The sequence below is a fragment of the Triturus cristatus genome, chromosome 3_1 (genome assembly GCF_964204655.1).
Source record: "Triturus cristatus chromosome 3_1, aTriCri1.1, whole genome shotgun sequence".
Taxonomy (NCBI): domain Eukaryota; kingdom Metazoa; phylum Chordata; class Amphibia; order Caudata; family Salamandridae; genus Triturus; species Triturus cristatus.
In genome coordinates this window covers 149,870,282-149,888,037 of record NC_140583.1, presented here as the reverse complement: position 1 = coordinate 149,888,037, position 17,756 = coordinate 149,870,282, and the positions used below count along the sequence as shown (strand labels likewise).

At 43.6% G+C, this 17,756-nt stretch overlaps 1 protein-coding gene across 1 annotated transcript in view; it reads right to left on the bottom strand.

Moving 5' to 3' along the window:
* NELL1 (neural EGFL like 1) overlaps positions 1 to 17,756 on the bottom strand; it is a 3,594,225-nt gene that overhangs the window by 24,746 nt on the left and 3,551,723 nt on the right. Inside the window, exon 18 of the mRNA XM_085643606.1 lies at positions 695 to 919. Coding sequence (XP_085499732.1) covers positions 695 to 919 — 225 coding nt within the window. The remainder of the gene's footprint in view (positions 1 to 694; positions 920 to 17,756) is intronic.

Genomic DNA, 17,756 nt, shown 5'->3' with positions numbered 1-17,756 from the left:
CTGACCCCCCCCTGTAAGCATCACAACAGTACACTCTCCTCTCCACCGTAATCCTCTGCCCTTGGCAGCGTCTGACACCCACCTCCTCTTTACTGCTCTTTCATCGACTAAACCTACAGTAAAACTCTTGGCTTTTGCAGCACCCCACTAGTTTGTGGCTAGATGTGCACTAACTACGTCATATAAACACTTACTAATGACAAAATGCAGTTTTACCATTTGTAACTTAGTATAGTTCTTGGCACAGAAACGTTAACTGCGTATGTAATATACTTATTTTCTAGCTTAATTCTAGAAAATGTTAAATTAGTTTTAAATTTAACCAATGCATGCAGTACTGTCAGAAGGGCTGACATTTGATTTGTGGTTATAGGAATAAAGAATATTCATTAGATTTCAATTTAAATGGCTTGAAATCTCAACAACCTACCTTTACACAATTATTATAAGCAACCATTATATTGATTGTGCAATAATCATTAGTGGCAAAAAAGAGAATTTCTAGGAGGAAGGGCAGAATATCTCTATCCCCCACTCTATTATTTTGTTCACGAGTCTTTGAAAATGTAATTATGCAAATGAGAAATACAAAGCCATTGAGGAAATTGTGTCTGCATGTACATGTTTCATTACTTTTTTTTTAATTTTATGCAAACATCACCCCTTTGCTGTAGGCATTTTCTAATTAATTTACCTTGCATTTACAAGTCGTGCACGGAGAATCTGCCATGGTCCAGATCGATCCACTGAGTCGTGTGATGCCCTGGGTGTCTAGGCAGGTATTCCTAATGTCGAAGACAAGGGTGTCCACTAGGCAGGGGTCGCGGACACAGCGGGGGCAGCACTCCCCGTCATTCATTGTAGTTAAGTTACAGCTCAGGTTGGGGCAGGTGAGGGGCCAACAGTCTACTTCTCCTTCCTGCAGAAGAAAAGAACGAAAAGGAGAGGGATTTGCAAGTATTCAAATTCGATAACAGTGTCCTGTAAGGCGTGTCAGTATGGCATACAGGAAATAACAAGTAATGGAGATGCAGGTCATTAATTTTACTTGAAATCATCTATATGCATATATGAAAGAAGCACATATTGAAAGAAAGAATTCAATAATTACATGGACCAAAAGCACGTTTTTGTTGTGTGGTTCAATTTAATTGTAATGATTTTCAAAGCTGGTTTATATGAGAAAATAGGCAAAGTCCAGCAAATGGACATTCATGACACCTAATAACTGCAATGCAATTGAAACTGCAACCAACAAGTTAAATATGATTTTCTGGATCTTCTTCAATATCACGAGGCATTCTCCATGAAACAGGCTCAGTGTGACTGTGTCCAGGGTCACACTCAACTACGGCAATGACAGACTGCCAGTTCTGCTGTAAATACCATAGCATGTACATAACCATTTCTCCATCTTCATCTAGTCGTATCTCCATCTACTTAGACTGTGCATCACACCGTGGGGCATATTCACGAGAAAGTGGCGGTGAGAGGCGTTAGCCTCCTTGGCTTAACGCCTCTCACCGCCACTTCGGAAACGCCAGGCTGCACCCTATTCTCAAGAATGTGGTGCAGCCTGGCGTTTCCCCCTGCGACGGTCTCACGACTTGATGCCAACGCAGGCACCCTTGGACCAGAGTGCAAGGGTGTCTGTGAGCAGGGAGGTTTGTTTATGTGCAGGAAGGTGTCCCTTCCTTCACATAAACAAACCTAAAATGCCAGTTTAGTCATTTATATGTGTGCTGCTTCATGCAGCACACATGTAAGTTACAAAACGGCATTTTTAAAAGGTTTGTTTATGTACAGGAAGGGACACCTTCCTGTAACATAAACAAACCATGGCATTTTGCTATTTCCATGTGTCCTCGTTTTTGCTATTTCCACGTGTGCTGCACAAGGCAGCTCACATGGAAATAGCAAAAACGAGGACAAATTAAGCATTTCTCCTCATTCGCCACCTTAAGACCAGGATTTTTCTGGTGTTAAGTTTAGCGCTGCCACCTATTATCGCAGCCCTTGATAATAGGTGGCAGCGTCAAATTCAATGGGTGTTGCAGTGGTATGCCCACCGCAACACCCACTGCACGCCCCCTTTCACGCTAAGTTTAGCGTGAAAGGGGCCCTATTCTCAAGACAGCGTTAAGCCACTTAACGTGGCTTAAAGCCACGTTAAGTGGGTTAACACTGCCTTGAGAATAGGTCGCTGGCCCTATCGCCATGGGAACGTCAAAAAAGTGACGTTCCTGTGGCGATAGGGGCTTGAGAATATGCCCCCATGTGCCTTAAGAAACACATGGCACACCCTGTCTCCACAGAGAGACGCGTGCACATCCCTGGCGGAACTATGGAAATTTCATCCCAAAAAAATAATTAAGTGCAAATTAATGCCATCTGTCACCTTGATTCATTCAGAGGAATGCATACAAATTTATCCCAGATCCACCCAGGCTTGTGCTAGAGAGATCTCAGATATCATCAGGATTTGCGCACCATAAAAGCCTTTCTTCTGCATTTTTTCCCATTCCACCCCATCCAGCATCCACAATGTAATACCATGTGTTTTCACTCTCCTTCACAAAGTCAGATCTCACAAAAAAGGAGCTTTTGTAAATATTATTCAAAATAACAATTAACCATATTCAATAGCAGAGTCCACATAATTTTCTTCTATAACATTTTTCTCTATAACCGTCAAACGGAATCATAACATCCTATTATAAAATGAAATAATTATATATATATATATGGACACAGCACTTTCTTCCTGATTATTTCGATGAAGTTATTATATTGATGCTTGCAATCTCCTACATGGTAATATTTCGTAGAGAACTTCAAAATCCCCTGGAACAGGACATCAGTAAATAAAAACCCAGGGGCATATGTACAAGCCCCTATCGCCACGGGAACGGCACTTTTTGTGATGTTCCTGTGACGATAGGGGCCTTGCCTTATGTACCAGGCAGCGTTAAGCCACTTAATGTGGCTTAACGCTGCCTTGTACATAAGACACTCTTTCACGGTAACTTAGCGTGTAAGGGGCGTGCAGTGGGTGTTGTTGGTGGGCGTTCCATCGCACCACCCATTGTATTTGATGGTGCCCCCTATGTACAAGGGTGGCGTACATAGGAGGCAGCGTCAAAATTAAGACCAGGAAAATCCTGGTCTTAAGTTGGCAAATCGAGGAGAAATGCATTATTTCTCCTCGTTTTTGCTTTTTCCATGCACACATGGAAAAAGCACAATGCCATGGTTTGTTTATGTACAGGAAGGTGTCCCTTCCTGTACATGAACAAACCTTTTTAAAAAAAATGCCATTTTGTAACTTTCATGTGTGCTGCAGTAAGCAGCACACATGAAAGTTACAAAATGGCATTTTAGGATTGTTTATGTGCAGGAAGGGACACCTTCCTACACATAAACAATCCTCCCCTGCACACAGACCCCTTGCACTCTGGTGCAAGGGTACCTGCGTTGTTAAACTTAGCGCCATTGCAGGGGGAAATGCAAGGCTGCACCACATTCTTGTAAATATGGTGCAGCCTTGCGTTTCCGAAGTGGCGGAGCATGCCGTTGAGCTAAGGAGGCTAACGACACGCTCTGCCTCTTCATTGTACATATCCCCCTCAATCTCTTCTGAATACACAGAAACCTGAACATTCCACAACCTCACGAACATCATTTGTCTCTCATCCCACTGCATTGGCAAACACCAGTCATTTCATTACGTCTCTCCCTCAAATCTAGCCCTTGGCAGTCTCTTGGAGCTTGACCAGTAAGCTCGCCACTTTCTTTTTTTTTTTAAACAATCTTTATTATTACATTTTTTCATATATACATATTTCCCCTCCTTCCACCACCCCCCTGCCCCTGATATTATCTTCCTTGGTATTCACATGAAATCACATGAAATTAGGTATGTTTATGACATCCTAAGTTTTACATCATATTTCAAGAATCACATAAGTATATTTTAGTACATCAGATGTTCGTTTTACACAAGATATTTCAACATCGTAAGGTCAGAGCCGCATATGGTCACATATGATCGAAGCCTGTCCTGTTAGTTAATATAGTTTGAACAGTTGGGGTCTAGTCTCGGGGTTCGAGGTTTTGCATCCACTGCATCGGGGGTCCCAGATGTTCAGCCCCTGTTTCATTTTATTCCACCCCTTCCTTCTATAAATAGCTATCTCAAGGCTGTAAGAAGCCAGTAATTGCGCCCGCCACTGTAGGAATGCGGGTGGGTTTGAATCTAGCCATGCCGGAGCCAGACATATTCTAAGTATTGCCATAGATATAAATATCAACCCTTGCATGTTATTTGTTCGGATATTTCCATCTATACCTAGCATTATTTCTCTCGTGGTAATATCGATTCTCACATTAAAAATTTCAGATAAAAAGCCGGAGATATCCCTTATCAAGCTTTGTAATGTATCACATGTTGTAAATATATGTACAATGTCAGCCTCGTACAAAGAACATCTTGGGCATTCTGTGCCTTTTCCAGAACCCCATTTGGCTATCCTATTTGGTGTATAGTATAATTGAAAAAACGTTTTATAATATTGGGTTTGTAGCCTAGAAGACATTAATATAGAATAAAATAATTCATAAGATCTCAGACATGAATCTACCGTCGTTCCCAGTTTGTCCTACCATTTTACAGCGAATTTATTCATATAATCGGGGAGTGTAGTAACCAAGTTATCGTAGATTTCACCAATTTTTACTACTTTCTTCTCCTTTATTATTTCAATGATCTAAATTCTCTGAAATTTTGTTCGCCCACCCCCTTTTTTTATTAAAAAATCTCTGATTTGGAGAAATTTAAAGAAGTCTCTGTGATCTAACATATACTTTTAGATCCTCAAATGATTTTAGTCCCGTTGAAGAGTAGAAGCAACCAATTTGTGTGATTCCTGCATTTACCCAATTATTCATACATGTGTCATTGAAAATCTCTGGAAGATTATTATTTTGAAATAAAAGAGTGTAAAAGGAAAACCTTCCGAGTCCGAGCAGTTTACACACATTATTCCAAGCCATATGTATGCCTGTTAAGGTTTTGAAGCATACTCTTTTAAAGTAGCAATTATGAGTATCTCGCCATAGATACCCGCTAGCCTCATTGCCTAGGATAAGCTCTTGTGGTGTTGGTATATTCCTATTTGACCTGTTGTCGCTATTTGGAATTAATAACAGTTTACAATATTTCAGGATTGTAGCCCACCAATATAGTTTGAGATTAGGCTGGGCAGTCCACCTCTTTCGGGAGTGAAATGTGTCTAAGCGCCCTACGAGGTCTTCGATATCCCCATATAAAGCGGGAAAACATGTTATCTATAACTTTGAATAGTTGTGGTGTAAACTCCAGACTAATTGACCTGAAAAAATACCGAAATTTTGGGAAGAAAAGCATCTTTATAGCATTACATCTACCTCCGATAGTTAGGTGTAGGTTGTTTAGTCTGCTGAGATCTTTTTCAGTTTGTTTTATAAGCGGATCTAGATTGATCTTTACCAGGTTTTCCACATTAGCTGTTATGTTAACCCCCAGATAGATGGCACTCTCTACCCCCCGATCGTCATTGCTCGTAGATTTATTATTAAGAACTATCTGGGTTTTATCCTGATTCAGCTTATACCCGGCTACCTTCCCAAAGTCTTTAGCCTCATCCTGCATCGTTTTTATTGCTGCGACTGGGTCACCTGTAACCAGCGCAATATCGTCTGCATAGGCTAAGGTCTTTGTATCACCATTTAGGTACTTTATTGGTGGAATTGCCGGATTATTTTCGAGTCTATGGATAAAGGGGTCTATAAAAATTGCGAAGAGTAGGGGCGAACATGGGCACCCCTGTCTTGTCCCTCTGGTTACATCTATTTTTCCTGATACTGCCCCATTCACCATTACTACTGCTTCAGGATTTATATACAGCATTCGAATAGCTTGGCTGAATTGTTCCCCTATACCACTCTTTGACATTGCTGTCCATAGAAATCGCCAGGAGACCCTATCAAAGGCTTTCTCTGCATCTAGTAAAATGAGTGCCATAGGGTCTCCTGCCATCTCGGTAATGTCAAACAGTGTGATCACTCCCTATATATGGTCGGTGGTAGATCTCCCTGGAATAAATCCATGTTGTCGGCTTGATACGATCTTGTGAGTGATTGGCGCGAGTCTGCTAGCTAGCAATTTCGCATATATTTGGGAGTCACAATTTATTAAGGTGATAGGGTGGTAAGATCCTAGTTCTGCCGCATCTTTGTTTTTCTTTAAGAAAACTATGATTTTTGCTCTAGCCCAGGATCCTGGAGGGTGTCCTCCCTGAAAGACGTGTTTGAATAGGTCACTTAAGATCCCCTTTAGTGGTTTATAAAATTTGGCGTAAAACTCTGCTGGTATACCATTCAACACGGCTGCTTTCCCCGGAGCTAAACTATTGATTGATAGTAATCATCAGCAGTCTTTATTCGATTTAAAATGAATCATAAAAGACACAAACATAAAAAAAAACAAGGGTACAATTTTTGCACTCTCAAAGATACTAAGCACCAATAAATACATTAAAAAGACTGTTTAAAAAAAAGCATTAAATGGATCAATATGCTGATGGATAGATCTAAAAATAGTAGAAAAACACATTATCAATTGTACATGCTGGAACACTAGGCTGATAAACCAGACTCAATACATATAAGTGGCCCATGCCCCGTATTCCGTTTTGGGGCTTCTAAGGTGTTCTTGATCACTTTTCTCCGTAAAGACCATGCCCAACCCAGATATTTGGCTAGGGCCACTGAAACAATTGTTAGAGAGCTAGTGCGCAAAATTCGAAATGCCACAGCACTGCTCCTGGTACCAAGAGACTTGCACATGGGGGAAAGCAAAACGTCTTGGAGTAATAAATGCCGGACAGACAAACAAAAAGTGAACGGTTGTTTCGGATTTAGCCCCACATACAGGGCATGATTCCTCCAGATTCCTGTCCCATCTCCCTGTCAGGGATCTAAGGGGTAAGGACCCAGCTCTAAACTGGAAGTAGAGTTTCCTGTCACCAACATTGGTAACCAAGTCCCAGTATGATTCTAATGCAGGGGCAATTTTGGCCTCCAGAAAGTTGCCAGACATCCCTGTTGCTCTATTCAATACCTGGAGGTCTACTCTATCCCAGTATGCCTTTTTAAGAAAATTCTTTGATGGAAACAAGGCGGTCACCGGGTCATACCATAGCACCTCCATACCCATTCCTTTCAGCGTCTCATGCAAACTCTTTAACCATGCAATTTTATGGAAGACGTCAGTTTTTATAATGTCCATAAGACCGTTGGCGTAATAGGAGAGCTCAGGGGTAGTCCAAAGTCTCCGCCAGTATAGAACAGGTCGGATCTTTGCAATATCCAAAATGGATCTCCTGCCTAGATCATGTCTAAGTGGAATCAGTGGAGTACTCTGGGGGAGACCAGTTATACTCCGAAAGAATTTGTTTTCAGCACTTAATAGAAGAGCCAGCTGGTCAAAGCCCCAACGCTCCGCCCCATATAATGCAGAACTTAAAGCCTTTGCTTCGTAAACTTGTAGTACTGGGCTTATTGGTTTTGTGAATGACTTACTAAATTCCCTGCTTAGGGCACCGGTTAGTTGCTTAAATCGCAGGGTTGCCAATTAGATATGTTTGCACCATTTATTGTCATTTGCTATTTGGATACCGAGGTACGTGAAGTTAGTTACCATCTCCAAAGGTTGACCATTCATAAATACCTTTTTTCCTCGAAAACTCGCATGGGGGTTAAAGGCCATGAATTTTTTTTTTGCCACATTAACCTCCAGGCCGTAATCAAGGCAAAAGTCGTCAAACAAGCACAAGGCTTTTTGCAGACCACTTGACGTTTTGGATACGATGAGTGTATCGTCTGCAAACATTAATATAGGGATGGTGACTCCAGCCAACCTTGGGGTATCAATGTTTGCAGAAAGCATAAGATCAACTATCCCATTAATATATAATGAGAAGAGCGTGGGTGCCATGGTGCAGCATTGGCGCACACCACGCTCAACCGGGAACTCAGGGGTAACCTCGCCTGGCCCACCCCATTGGATCCTAGCATAGTTGGACTCATGCAATTGCACAACCAATGTCAGGATTTCTTTAGGGAGACCAAGCTTTTCCAGAACTGCCCACAACCGAAGACGAGGCACAAGATCAAAGGCAGCTCTCAAATCCACAAAAGCTGCGTAGAGGCTGCCTTTGCCCAGCGTCACCACCCGCCAGTGGAGTTGGACAAAGCGGAAAACCTGGTCCACTGTGCTGATAGATTTACGGAAACCTGCTTGGGAGGGGGACAAAATGTTATTGTCATCAATCCACTCCTGAATCTGATTCAGGACCATCCTCCCAATCACTTTCTGTATAGAATCTATCAGACTGATTGGTCTGTAGTTATATGGGAGTGCCTTATCGCCCTTCTTAAATACAGGGATTATGGCAGCCCCCCCCCAAGATTTGGGAACAGGAGCACCTACGGCCACGGCATTAGCCAAAAGCATGACATACTTGCTCCAACTGTCTTTATCATGGAGAAAGACGTCAGGAGGAACCCTATCTGGCCCAGGGGTGCGGCCACTAGTGACAGAACCCAGAGCCTTCATAGCATCTTGGATACAAAAGGGGCCTGGGGAAAAGGGAGCATAATTTGGAACCCAAGCAAAATTAAACGAGGAATTACAGGTGTATTGGGGTTTAAAATATTTAACCCACTCCACCTGTAAAACGTAATTAGAAGGACTATCAGGTCGCATACCACTGCCCCACTTGATAATATTCCAAAATGTCCTGGAATCTTTGATACAGCATGCGCCTTTTAAATCAAGCCAGTGTTGTTCGTCCCAGTTCCTTTTGGCCGCTCTTACAGCTTTTTTATACTGTAGTCTAGCTAGGCGAACAGAATCATTGAGTCCACTAGAAAGGGCAGTGGCCAAATTGGCCCTAGATTGCCTACAGTCGTCATCATACCATCTAAGACTCTTAGGTGGGATCTTATTAGGTTTCCTCCTGGGCTTCATAAAATGCGAACCTATATCGTCAAACAGCTTGTCATGAAGCTCAGTAATTGCTATGTAGCATGACTCTGGGAACGGCATACCCTCAAGCTCCAATATGGCATCAGTTAGTTTGTTATCTATGTCAGCAATGACCACGTCATTTAGCTTAAGCTCACGCCACTTGAGCCTGCGCATGTCGTTGGTAGGGACAACTTCAGGCGGCCTTGGGTCCATGGCCTCAGCTGCTGGGCGGTTACTAGTCCACCATTGATGGGTAACACAGATGGGATTATGGTCACTCTCGGCTCTACCCTCAACCACCATATCTAAGACAAATCGCCACAATTTCAGACTACATAAAACGTAGTCAATCCTGCTGGAGTGGCGACCATTGTCGAATGTGTTAGCCCCAAATTTGTCACCCAGTGTTCTTCCATTCAAAGCCCTCAAACCGAACTCGTAGCAGAAAGCATTGACCTGTAAGATTGTCTCGGACCATCTTTTAATGGGGTTAAGAGCAAGCTCGGGTACTCCCCAGAGTTGGTCCTCCACAGGATCAATGCCCCACCCCAGGTCGGGATCGAAGAGAGGTTCGAAGGTGACGTTCAGATCACCAGCGACAATCACTCCCCTCCCATCTGGGTGCTGATCTATGAGGGAAGCCAAGTGTGCCAAGACCCGTGAGCCCGACCTATTAGGGCCTCTCATATACAATTTAAAGATATCCAAATTGCCCAGGGGGCCAAGTGATAATCTAACTTGTTGGATATCGTTGGAGTTAGTTTGGACAGCATTAGCTCCCAAGAATACATCCTGACGAACCCAAATTGTCAGGCCTCCCATCGGGCGTCCCCTGAGTCCCCGAGCTGCAGGGACATAGAAATTCAAGAAGCCCTGCATAAACTGGGGTTCGCAGGACCAGGTCTCCTGGAAGATGCAAACATCAAAGCCCCCAATAAAAGCTAACCATTCTGGAGATTCCATTTTTGACTTCAAGCCAGCAACATTCCAGGAGACCATTGATCCCCTCGCCGCTCCATAGCCAGATGCATAAAGCGTGCTACCATAGCTCTGTTCGGAGCCCCTTTGGGTTTCGCCAACCAGTATAGGGGAAGATATATCTATTACTTGAGACTCCCCATTAGCTAAAAGATGGGCTGCCTTTCCTCCCCCCTTTACCTCGCCTACGGAATTACTTGAGTTTGGAGAGATACTAGGGAGCGGTGTCCCAGACGCCGGTCAGTCCAAAGCTAAAGAATAGCGTGATTCGTTAGTTCCCCAATTTGTCTGTTCTGCACTAGATCTCGTGGGTATGTGGGCGTTAAGGTTATAAAAATACCTCAAGTCTTGAACCCCGATTTTAGACTGTGCATAAACCAATGGATGGTCACAGATAAAACGCACTATGCGTCTATCATCGAAATTAATAATAATGGAGTCCCCAGGGACATCTTTAGGTCTAGGACCTACCCAACTAACCCTTCTAGTAAAAAGAATCTTCCCGTCCAGATGATTCGGGATAGGTCTATTCCTATTTAACCAGAATGTTACTTTGTTTTTAAGTTGTTGGTAGGATTCCAATGTACCTTCTTTTAATTCAGGGGTGCCAACCAATACAGCTACGTAAGGAGTGGATTCAGGGGGAAGATGAATATGGGCACTGGGGAATTTGCTAGTTTTTGCCCCGGACTCCATATTAACTCCATTACTCACACTCTTATTTGCAGTATTAATATTGAAAATACTCGTAGGGTTGTCCCTTTTATGGCCAGCGCCTTGTTTGGTGGAATTATCCAAGGCCAAGGTCTTGGTTAGTACAGCCTCAGGGATGTCCTTAGGTGAAACATCAGGGTCAAGGGACAAAAGTGGCAGGACAGAAGGAAGAGGATTAACCCTAGAGGAATTTTCTCTGTCCTTGGTAGTTAATTTAATGACATTTTTCAAAGAGCAAAAGTTATCTAAAACTGTCTGTTCGAGTCGTTCTACTTTTTCATTGACAGTTTTTACCCTTTCTAGTAGTGGCAATAGTAGGGAGCGCACCATTTTCTCAATCTTGGAGATCAAGTCACTGTTTTGGGGTGGGTCAGGGGACCTGGTGGAAATATCGCCCAAAGATAGATGATCACCAGCCTGGACCCCCCCCCCCGTCACAGGAGGAGGGATTATCGGGACATTAGAGTGTTTCGCCTGTCTCCCTCCCTGAGTGATCCCATCTCTTTTCCTCTTGAGGTTAGGGGGTTTTGGAACTTTTCTATTAGCCCTTGTCTGGGGGTAGGTGGAAACAAGTTTAGGGATATTAGAAGGACTACCAATTATAAGGGCAGGTTCACCAGGGACATCAGACACAATGCCACTGGCCAGTGATGTATTAGTGCTAAGCCCAGGAGTCTCCCGCTGCACTGAATCACATAGGTCCTGCCTTACTGGATTCATGGGAGATTTTGCTTGAGCTAAAATTCCCAGAGATGAACGTCTGGCTTGGATTAACTCTGAGGATAAACGACGCTCAGTAATGGCTAGTTCGTGTTCTAGAACTGAAACCGCTCTGGTAATGAAATGGTCAAGAGTACCGGATACAGACCCGCCCCCACCAGTACGTCTCCCTTTACCCGTCATCATACACTAGAACACACAGGTAAAAAAGTAACTCAAGACAAATGACAATAATATGGGGAAAAAGCAATAGCGCAATTTACAATAAGTTCAACCTCTGTGTTGGTTAAAAGTAATAGCCCAGAGGATTCAATCACAAGAACGTGAAAAACACTTGGCCACTGTCCGACCAACCTGGATGTACACTTTGACCTTGAACCAGCGTTAGAGGGGTGGCCCAGTCCAGTCAGGATCAGTCAGGGACGGGCAAAGATGGGCCCGCCCTTGGCCCGGGCTTCGCCCGGGCGCGGCCCACGCCAACACCAGAAGTCTGCATCAAAGCGCCGTTCCCCTCACGGCTTGACAGTTTTTAGACACCCTCAAATTAGTGCCACAGAGAAAAGCAATGCGCGTCCCGCGCTGCGGGTTTCCTCGCCGTCCTTTATCCCTCCCCGGCGCTGCCTAACGATGTGATTGGCAGGCGCCCGGGGCAAGGGAGTGATGGGAAGTGTAGTTTTTGGTTAATCCGCTGTTCCCCTCACGGCACTGCAAAGCGTGTCGGAACGCCAACACCAGAAGTCTGCTTCAAAGCGCCGTTCCCCTCACGGCTCGACAGTTTTCAGACACCCTCAAATTAGTGCCACAGAGAAAAGCAATAGTAATATTTCTTCCCACTGTGGTATTACATCCAAGCTAACTTGATCCTCCTGCGGCAGCTTCGGGTTTGTTATCTGATTGAGATATTCCTCAATCTCATCTTGTTGTACATATGTTTCCTGATATAGTTCTTGATAGTATCTCTGGAATGCGGCTCATGTCTTTGGGGTCATTTCTAAGGCCATATTTTGGATCTCTAATCTTAATAATCGTATTAGCCGTGTTTTGTTGCCTAGTGCGTATCACCAATTGATGCTCCACTCGTTCGCTCAGCTCGTACGCATTCTCCCTATTCATTGTAGCCTTACATATCGCCTTTTCTATGAAAATATTGATAATGTTGTTTTTAGCCAGTGCCATCACTCTCAGTGCCCCCTCGATATCCTGACCTTCTTGTATATCAATCCCTCATCAGCTTCCGCCAACTTTTAATTTAGATTCTTTGTTAGATTTTAATGAGAACCGTAAGGATTCTCCTCTAATTCCAGCCTTAAGAGTGTCCCAGACTATCTCTAATGAGGTACTACCCAGGTTGTCTTCTATACATTCGGGTATCCATTTGTTCATATGTTGACAGTACTCTTCATTTAGGAGCAGGGCCCTCTCTAAAGTCCAGATATTCTGGTCGATATTAATTCTTCCGCTGTCGAGACTCATGATTAGGGGATAGTGATCCGATAAAACTCGCGGTAGTTTGTCTATTATACAGTTTGAGATTATGGCATTGGTTACTAATCTAGCGAATTTGGCATGTGGATTGGAGAAGAAAGTATAACCTGGATCTTTAGGGTGTTTTGCCTGCCAGCAATCCCTCAGGCCATGTGTGATTCATAATTCTTTAAGGGCACGATGTACCTTGGGTTTTCTCCCTTTGTATATAAATCCAGACTCTAATGACCAGTCCGATGGTAGATTCAGATTGATGTCGCCACATACGATCAATGGGAGTGGCCAATGAACCAATTCATTAGTGACAAATTCTAATACATCTGGATTGTCTGTGACACTGCCATATATAGAACATATCGTTATTTTTTTCCCGTTAATAAGCTGGCATTCCATGAGGGCCCAACGGCCATATTTATCGGCTGACGATCTAACAAATTGCATTCCCCTTCCTATTGCCAGGATGGCAACCACTGTGTCTTTGTCGCTTGTGTAGTGGCTATAACCAGCCTATATCCTAGGGTTGTAAGAAGATGTTGTTGCAACTCCTCCATATGTGTCTCTTGGAGACATATGATATCAGCCCCTGTTGCTCTTAATCCTACCGCCCCTCTTTGCCTTTTTTTCGGGTCATTAAGGCCACAGATATTAATAGACAGGATTTTCAATTTAGCCATTAATGTTTTAGCTGTCCCTCCCTTGATCGCGTCTTCCATGCATACCACTCTGACCTTTACTCTGTTTGATGCACCATAATTTATCTATCCGAATTGCAAATCTTATACCTGTTAAATGCTTGTTGCCCCAATTCCCCTCCCCCCTGCCCACCTGTTCCCAGCCCCACCCCTCCCCCCTCCCTCCACCTCCTCTCTTAGGGTAATCAGGCTCAGTCCTGAGCCTGTGTGATAGCATCTGAGTTGTCCATGCTCCCTCCACCCTCTCGCTATCCTGCCTTATATTAAATATAATTTAAAGAAAATCAAATTACACAACTATATTCCTCTTCTAGTATCACTCATGAAAGAGAGAGGGGCATCCCCCCCTTCACTATATCTTCACAATATCCTCGTCAGACCCCCTGGATGATCAGAGGAATATGTATTACTACGCCATTCTCTGTCTGACAGGTGTTTTTGTAGCGTAAGGTGGTTAACTCATTAAGTCTCGATAGGTTTCTTTTCTGCTGTCATAATCTCATCTAGCAGTTTCTGTGCTTGTATTTCGGATGTAAAATAGAAATCCCGTCCTTAATGAATGATTTTTAATGTAGCCGGATTCTGTAGGAAGGCTAATGCGCCGGTTTTTTGAAAAGGGGTTATGAGCTGCCTGAGTCTCCATCTCCTCTCCACGGTGGCATGTGCAAAGTCTGGTTTGGCGAAATAGGAGAAGTTATCCCCCTTCCTCTTCATGTTGTGTCTAGCCAGATCGTAGACGGCTTGCCGGAGTAGAAAGTTCCCGAAGTATATTAAGATCACGCGGGGATATCCTTGTATGTTTACAGGGCGCTTGGGAGCTGAAAGGGGAAATCTATGTACCCGCCGGATTTCCTTATCCCAGTCCCAGTGTGCTAGTTCTGGTAGAGAGTTTTTCAATAGGGTTATTGTGAACCCCCTAACATCTTTCCCTTTGATGTTTTCAGGAATTCCCAGCAATCTCAGGTTATTTCGGCATTGGCGGTTTTCTGCTTCCTCCGGCTTTCACATCACATCTTTTAGCATACTGTCTTGTGAGAATGCCTGCTTTTTTAATGTATCCACCATGTTTTCCAGATCTTCTGCACGTTTTTCCACCATGCCCAACCGATCTGCGATCTCTGTGCATGTTTTCCCAACCTTGCGCATAGTGCCTTGCAGTTTCTTTGAGGCAAGCCGTGCTTGGCGATTCTCTATCTTTATCTCATCCTGAAAAGTCCTCAAGGATTGAAAGATCATTGACAAAGAGGGCTCTGCGGTTTCATCCTAGGTCTTCTGCACCCCCTGATCAGGTTGTTGTTTTTTAAGAGTTTTCCTGTTCCTTCTGGGCTATTGGGGAATTGCATTTGGGTTGCAGAGTAGTCCCATCCAAGTTCTCCTTCTTCGTCTAGGATTTGCTTGTGTCTATGCTTCTTCCCTTCCGACCCCCGTTTTGTTCTTTTCTGGACTCTCTTTTCCTCTTGTTGACTATAGTCACTGGTGGAGGTATCCTCGCCTACCACCCCTTCACTGCTGCTAGAGAGCCCAGTCTCTGACTCAGCTGATTCTTCATTCAGAGAATAAAACTTTTCCATGGAATCTGGGGAGAGATATCCTGCCTCCAAACTCTTCTGTTTTTTTCTTCGGGATAGCCCCTTCATTAATAGCTATCCATTGAGATTCTTTGAGCCCTATTTCCCTAGGCTTGCTGGTTGCTGTATCCCCTTCAGTATTCACCTCTCTCTGGGGGTCTCTACAGGGCTCCTGCGGTGACCCCAGGACTGTATTCTCATCGCACGACCCCCAGGATGGTCTCCCCTCCTCCACATGTTGTGATGATCAAGCTAAGGGGGAGTTCTGGGGGGTTTCTGTGGAGATTACCTCCTGAATAGCTATATTGTTATCCTTTTGTGACGCAGCAGGCGCTCCCATCCCTTTGTCATTGTCAATAGGGGAAAACATACTGGTGATTGTAACTTGCTTTTTCTCTCCCGATCCCCCCTGGCAGCATACCTTTCGTATTGGTGGGTTGTGTGCCTTTGGGAGCCTCTGTTTTTTTTTTTGTCCTTTTGTTGCTTGGCACCTCTGCTGGCACGAGTATCTATCTTCTTTGGTGCTGCCTCAGTCTTGCAGTCATTCTCTTTGCGGGAGCTACATAATGTATTCAGGCGCGCCCTGCCACGACCTCCTCGCGCTGCCATGGGCTCTCTGGAATGGTTTTCGCGGTCTCTCTCGGCGTCACCGTTGCTCCGCAACCCTAGCCAGCAGCTGGAACAGATCCTTCCGCTATCTCCTGCTAGCAGAAGCCGAGCGATGGATTCCCAGCACGTGGAACCGGTTGTCGCGCATCGGCGGCTGTGGGCTCCGTTAGGTCTTCGGAACAACCGTGTGCAGAGAGGATTTGGTAGTCCTCGCATTTCGCGCTTCATTTTCCTTATCCTCTGCGGCGATTTCTTTTGTGATTAGTCTGGTTTATCTTCCTCCTGATTCTGCCGGCGGATTGTATTCCATGCCGTTGAACGATGATCGGTGAAGACTCCGGCAGGTAAGCAGAGCGGAGTGGAGGTGAGTGGTGACGAAACTCACTCAAGCGCCATCTTGCCCCCTCCTGAAAGACCCCAATCAGAAGAATGTTCCTAAGCTCACCACTTTCTAACATTCTACCCTACCAAGATAGATATTTTTATCAAAGACATACCTTGGATAGTATAATAGTGCCAGAGCCCGAAATTTGACATTTTTGACCATTCTCTATCTGTCTGGAACATAAAAACAGGATACATCACTGGTGGTTAAAGAGCGGGAGGTTATATCACGAGAACCAATCAATATAGATGAACGTAGACATGTGATACATTTCGGCTCTTGTTATATAATCTGACTCTACCAAGTCGGAATTTTCAGGTATGATCAATACCAACCAATTACAAATTTTGAAGAAATGACATGTACATTTTGCTGCCTTCCACACCAATATCCCCATGCTCAGCTAAATACTGGTGGTTTTTCATTCAATAAGTATTTGCAGGTTAAATCTGTCAATATTTATCACAAAATTAATACTTGCGATATGTACAGTAACAGTAATTACCGTACATTTTGCAATTAATCGGACTGCTCAAAATGAGGGCCTTAGTCCTTCAGAACTTTTATAGCCTGACTTAAATTCAGCTCATTAATAACAAATGCAGGTTAAATAGCATCCTATACTTCTAAGATGGGAGCAGAAATGGCAAGTGTGTGGTGTACCTGTCCCAAAGCAATGCATAGTGAGAGTCATATTCCAAAGAAACCAATTGTGAACTAGAAGTGGCGGCAATCACTGTACCCTAGTATATTAAAGTTCTTTCCCTGGATAATATTGCTTCCCAATGCCCGTTTTTTTTATCTGCTCGTGTCTTTTTCACTTTGAAGACTGAACTGTGCTATAATCATCTCCGAAATATCCTCATCTTTGTATCAGCTGAGTTTCTTCAGTGGAACTGATTGTTGTTGGAATGCCACCATCTGTGTTTGTATTCGCTTAATCATTTAGGCGGTATTGTTTCATTATTTATTTAATTGAATTCAAGTTGTGCTTTAGTCTGCAAAGAGACAATTTCCCATTACTTCGAAAGACTTTGAATCACATGATTGATTTGGTTTTCTGACCATATTATGAATAGCATTCAAAAGTATTTAAGGTACTTAAGGGACTAGGATCTGCCTGTATTTATCATTGTACCACAGAAGCGTTAGACTTTAGATGAATCGTTAATTAACATTTCATATTATGCTTTGCAGGTGAAACATTTTGATGCACATGTCGCTGCAAAGTGTTATCCAGCTTTAAAAGTTATATCATACACATTATTGTGGATAGCGCAAGACAGTTCAGTTCAGAAGACTATATAGTAATATAGTTTGTTCAGTATAGTACTACAATTTATGAAATAAATCAATACACAACCAAAAGATGGTGCTATGCACTGATGTTGATTCACAATTCTTCTTTTAGGCTGTGCTCTTAAAAGTGGCATCTTTGTCTCCTAAGAGTACCAGGTGGGTCAGATAGGGCAGCATTGAAGGCCAGATGTCTTCTTAGTGGAATCATGAGTCTGACACTATCTCAGTAACTCAAA